Source organism: Chaetodon trifascialis, chromosome 4 (genome assembly GCF_039877785.1).
Source record: "Chaetodon trifascialis isolate fChaTrf1 chromosome 4, fChaTrf1.hap1, whole genome shotgun sequence".
Classification (NCBI taxonomy): domain Eukaryota; kingdom Metazoa; phylum Chordata; class Actinopteri; order Chaetodontiformes; family Chaetodontidae; genus Chaetodon; species Chaetodon trifascialis.
In genome coordinates, this window is record NC_092059.1 from 9,115,472 (window position 1) to 9,121,471 (window position 6,000).

General features: G+C 46.0%; 1 protein-coding gene and 1 non-coding gene across 2 annotated transcripts in view; both read right to left on the bottom strand.

Moving 5' to 3' along the window:
* Nucleotides 1–5,729, bottom strand: part of ssbp4 (single stranded DNA binding protein 4) — an 88,754-nt gene extending 83,025 nt beyond the window's left edge. Inside the window, exon 1 of the mRNA XM_070960340.1 lies at nt 5,574–5,729. Within this exon, the coding sequence (XP_070816441.1) occupies nt 5,574–5,629 (56 nt within the window). The 5' untranslated portion in view covers nt 5,630–5,729. The remainder of the gene's footprint in view (nt 1–5,573) is intronic.
* LOC139330792 (small nucleolar RNA SNORA17) lies at nt 1,223–1,336 on the bottom strand. Its single transcript, XR_011602157.1, has one exon. It is a non-coding gene; the product is annotated as a small nucleolar RNA SNORA17 (small nucleolar RNA).
* Nucleotides 5,730–6,000: the final 271 nt, after the last annotated feature.

A 6,000-nucleotide genomic window follows, 5' to 3' on the forward strand; every position in this document is an offset into this window, starting at 1 on the left:
AGCATTTCTGAGCTTCTTTCCTCTCCTCACCCTAACCTCATGCGACCTAACTAGTACTTTGCTCCGTGTCCACACATCAAGGAGATCTCTCCCACTGCCCCGTCCCCAGGAAACACACCTGACATTTAGCCCCGGGCTGCCCCATCCAGCCTTCCCTTTCCCTTCGCTCGCCTCCAGAGACCAGGGCACCTCAGCTGAGTTTAGCCAGCTAAAGCACAGACAGTTAGCAAATTAACTTCCATGTCTTCCATTCAATAATTCAGCAGCGGGAGCAGGGGCAGGGCGAGGTAAGGTATGCATGGAGGAAGTGATGGAGGAGGATTAAGCAGCACTGCATCTGCTTTCATATATAATCCACGCCTTTCAGAAAATACTAAAAACGTACAGCATTCATAATTCATACGTCCGGTGGCGCCGCGAATGTAACACTAAACATAACTGGATGAAAACACAAAATATTATTTCCCGAATATTAAATATTTATGAAGATCATTTAAAAGCAGCTCAGATCTGACACTGCGGTGGTGAACGGGTGCGAGTGTGGCGAGGTATCACTTGAAGGTGAATGAGAGACTGGATGTGTGTGTGAGACACCTGTGATGCCGCGAAGCTCTTCCACTGAAGCTTATTCCCACTGCACACACTGTTTATATTTGCTTGGCTTTGTTATGGCAGTTCCTTTGTCAAAACAAATCAGTGTCAATAGGTGTGTAAACACGCGTGGCTTTAGCCATGGGTTAATCCACACAGTCACACAGTCAGTCACACACACAGTCAGTCACACACACACACACACACACACACACACACACACACACACACACACACACACACACACACACACACACACACAGCAGCACACACACATCCATTTCCTCTACCCGCAGCAGCGCGCCCGAGCCCGTGACGTTACCTGTAGACAGACTCACCTGTAAACGTCCTCTAACCTCTGAGTTTAACTCGCACGCTGTCAGCACAACTTTGATTTTCACTCAGCTATCCAGTAAAAGGAGGCGGAGGAGAGAGATTTATAATGATTTGCGATAAGAGATTATATTGACATAGCTGACATAGTTTTGTTATCACCAGAGCCTCCTCCCACAGCTGCTAACCAGGACAACAACATGACGCAACGGAGCAAAAATAATGCAAACTTTGCAACGAATCGCTTGTTTTCTACGTTTAAAAAAAAAAAGACTTTATCTTTGTGAACACATGAAGTGTTGTGTGTCTGCTCACTGTTCAGACAGATCCCTTCCTCTGCATGCTGATAAGAGACACACACACTCCTCTTCTGTGAACCCTGTCGCCAAACTGATTAACAACTTCAGGCACGTTGTCTCAATATTTATACTGTCTCCTTTATTTCAAGTGAGAAAACTAACAAATTTGTGCGGATGCACCCGAAGCAGCTGACGAAAGGCAGCATTAATTGACTGTTGACATATCTGAATGAAAGCACAGTCAGCCAAAGGGTGCCGAGGGTAAATCAAGGGTTTCTTTACTTTTAGTGCAGTGTTTCTGCCTGTGTTAGTGCGCAGCTCTTTATGCCTCCCTCAAAAGGCTAAAATGCAGATGGCAGAGCCATCTGTGTAGAATCAAAACCATGCATTCAGACCTGAAGATCCCTATTAAACTGCATGTAAATACATGGGAGGAGCCAGAGGAGGAGTGGAGGATGTAAAGAACCCCATGTTCAAAACAAACTGATTAAGTTGAAGTTCTTGAAGTTGAAGTTCGTTTCCCAAACAAATCCAGCGGCACTCCAAATCGCACAAAAAATGTCTGTAAACAAACAGGGAGGATTAGGAAACAGACGCGGGGAGCGGGATTCTTTCAGAAAGCGAGAACGTGCTTTTAAAAAATGAGATGTTTGATCAAGCCATTAAATATTTTTGTGAATGGCACCGTTAATTAAGATGCCGGATTCATCAGCGCACGTTTCAAAGAGGTTCCAGTGACTAAATAATAAGGTGACATTAATACTGAAGCTGCTGTATTACCCCTGTTCAGATTAAATTCAATGAAACGCAGGGGGAAAAAAAGTGTGCAGAGTAATTAATTTCTTTGGTCGCAAGGGCACCGGCTCTTCCTCTGCCTTTATTATTATTAGCATGTTTCCTTTTTACAAAATGTCTGATCACAATAATGTTTGTCAAGGATGTGTGAAGAAAACACTTCAACCCCCCCCCCCCCCCCCCCCCCAATCATGCTGCTACCGGTGATCTCAAGACAGCGAAACCAGGCAACTGGATTCCACTTGCATGGCGAGGCCTTGGCTGTGTGGAGGAATCCACAGAAGTGTGAAACGCACATGTGATTGTTTGTTTTATGATGTATTTCTAAGCAAACTGTTTGGATTCGGGCCTTGGTTTCAAGGCTTTACAGGAAATAAAAACACACACACAGGGTTTTGTGCACAGAGCTGCAGACACACTTAAATGCACACTTGAGCTTGTAAATTGGAAGATTTCGTGCAGCAAACGTCAGACTTACTGTAAACTGTTCAGGTGGCTGATAGCGAAGGTGCTGTCTGCCTCTTCTGAACTTTCAGACAACACAGAGCGACTGTACCAAACGTGACGACCCCTTACCGAAATCAAAAGATCGTCATCACCTGCGCGAGCTAACGCCAGGCGCTGACACAAACAGCACAGAAGCACTGACGGCATGGCAGCACATACAGTCAGTCTTGGACTTAAAGGACACAGTGGTGTAAAATGATGCTTCTGCTGGCTCGTCTAAAACATCCAGAGTGAGGCTAATCCCTGCAAAGTTTCAGCAGCAGGTCATCAAAAAACACTGAAATACTTTATGTGAAAAAGTAAGGAGACAACACGCCCCAGGAACTGCACAAGGAAGTAGCTGCTAAAAACCTAAATAAGCTCAATATGCTGAATATTCCTCCTTCCTGGTAGGTCGGCCCGGTGTGACTCTCACCCGCACTCCTGTATTGTCTGATTGCTTTCAACTGTACAAGGAAAACACAACTGTGGACTAATTACATTTTTCTCAAGCCTCCGCCGCCAGCCTCTGCGTTGGCCTTCAACAAGTTTTGCGCGTCTCGTCTTAACTGCAATACGGAGCGTACACTGAAAGAATAATAAGCTTAAGCAGGCACGTTCGCACATTAGCGGAGCGACAACAGTCATTCGCTGCACTTGATAAGAGCGGAAATACAGTAACAGCAAACAGCTGACCGACACTGATTGCAACCTTAATGAAACCAAGAGAGTTGCATAAATCATATCGCTCATTTATAGTTTATTTAATCAAGTAAGTATATGACTTGATAATCACTCCTCTGAGCGAGAGCTGCAGCTGTGGTGCTATCTGTCACGCCGTATGACCGAGTCTGCCTTAATCGGTTACAAGTCCATCCGGGGCTCCCTCTTCTTCTTCTTCTTCTCTTTTTTTTAAGGATCTGAATATGTAAAGAGCCGTATGAATATGTAAATATGAGCTAATTCGGTGATGCATTGAGGCAGCTGTTGTGAGCTCCACTTCTACAAGGAAACATGTGTTGGCCCTGCGGGGCAGGTTAAGGTGACAAGACAGGTGAGGCGAGAGGGCAAGCGTCGTCCATTGAGGCTGGACATTACCTATAAGGCCTGTGACACACACACACACACACACACGCACACACACGCACGAAATTAAAGAAATGCACACACAGGTTTAAAGTCGATGACATTTACTGTCAGATTTCTGCTACACGAATGCGAGCAAACACAGCCAAATTAACAAATTCAATTATTTTGTTATTCACCAGCAGCCTCAACACAGATCATCATTTCCAGCTCTCAAAAGACTTGTATTTCTCATGAGTTAAATTATTAATCCTCCTCCTACACTATCATTTGAAATACATGCTGCCTCTGCACTGATTCCACTCCCAATAACACATGGAACATAATCCACAGTGCCTGAACAAGCAAGTGCAAGTAAAAACTGTCTGAAAACACAGCATTTAAATAATCTGCCGCTTTCAACGCGCCGCGAGCCGAGCAGCAGAGCTGAAGCAGGTGTGAAAGCAGCCTAACGTCTGGGGATGGTTCATATGCAATATTAAAGCATCATATGCTGGTTCAAAGGTCACTCTGCCTGCTGTTCATCAAACCACATGGGACTGTTTTCATTTAGGCTTCGCTCCTCCACCTCGACACAGACACAAACGCACACCGAGCGGCTCAATTTTCCAATAATCTGATGCGAATTCAGAGTGAAATTGAACGCTCGTGGCACCAGAAGTGCACAAAGTAGTATTCGAGGAAGCCTGCACCGAGCACGCGAGCGCGCCACATCTCTAGAAAGCTTAATCAATTGAATGTGACACGGAGACGCGTCACAAAAATACAAGAGAGCCTCTTAAGAAATTTTGTTTCTATTACAGATGTATGAGGCGCCGCGTAACAGCACAGCCTCTCAGGACCTGACAGTGTGTTTTGGATTACAATTGCATCTCAGCAGGGATCCCTGCTCACTCCTCTAACCTCAGCCTGTTTGCTGCTTAAAAATAGCTAATGATGATAAAAGACTGCGCTGAGCTGAAGTGCTGGGATGCAAAGAAGGTCCAGATCTCTGAATGGCCCCCCTTACACAAATATTCCAGATGGCATGGAAATTTAAAAAAAAAAAAAAAAAAAAAGGAGGCACGAGGAGCAGTGCAGCCTCCAGACTACGAGGGACATTTAAAAGTTGCATTTGGCTTTTTTGGGGGGTGTTTTATTCCAAAGCGACAACGCATGCACACATTCTGCTGAAATTAAAAGAGAAGCACAAAGCGTGATAGAAACGCACCAATTAAAAAACACACAACAGTGATTTTTTTTTTCAATATTTCCAGACACAATCAAGAATTGCACGCGATCCTACGACCATTAATCAATTAAAAGTCCGCTTCGTGTCGGTGGCAGCGTGTCTCTCCTTCGGTCGAGCGGATGCTAAAAAGTTGTATGACTGCTGAATGGGACAAAACTTTTCCCTTCATCGCGGCGGACGTGCGTGGCCGGCTTGACGCGTCAAGCACACGGCGAGCAGCCCGAGCAAAGCCGCCGATTTTCTGCCCCCGAAACACAAAATGATTCAAGCATCCAGCAGCTTCGGCTCCGAAAGTTTACGAGACGAGCGGGCAGCCCAGACCGCGCAGGGACGAGCACCTTCAGCCGCTGCAGAAGCTCGTTTAGCCCGATATGAAAGGAAAATGCGCTTCTGCTGCTCTTGAAGCTGCAGCGGGTGATGCCATTAAAACACAGAGTTGCTCTCCGGAAGGTTACAGGAGAAGGAGAAGAAGAAGAAGAAGAAGCGTAAGCGAACGTATGATACTAGTAAATATCCTGTGCAAGAAAAGTGCAAACAAGAGGTTTAATTAAAAAAAGAGAAAAAAAGTTTAAGAGACGCACCTCTAAGGTGGTCGGAGGGGAGGGGGGGACCGCACGGAGGAGCGCACTTTCTTACAGTACACTCCTTTTAAATTACAGTAGCTAGTTTAGAAAGTTGGACTCCCCTCTTGTGCCCCCCTCGCCTGCATGATAAGCAGGTAAAGTCTCACAGAAAGCGCATAATTCACTTACTTTTCTCTCGCTTGGCTATCGGAAGGGACGACAGCTCCTTTACCTTTGGCGTACATGCTGGATTCTGTTTTAAGACTTTTGCCCCACTCAACACCTGTCAAAGAAAGCAGCCAGGAAAACGCTCCATCTCCATAGCTACCCCTTTAGTGTTTTTCCTCCCCCCCCCCCTCCCTCCTCCCCGCTTCTCCTCCTCCTCCCCCTCCTCCTCCCTCCTCCTTCTCTCTCCTCTCCCTCCCTCTCTTTCTCTTCTCTTCTTTTTTTTTTTTTTTTACATCTCCAACATTGGCCACAAATCAGGCACAGTTTCTATTGGGGGGACTTGAAACCGTCCTCTGTTGGATTTTTTTTTTCCCTCCTCAGCCGCTGTTCCGCAGGCCCGCTCCTCCTCCCTCCGCTGTGCAAACGGTGGGGGCTCCTTAAAGGGAAA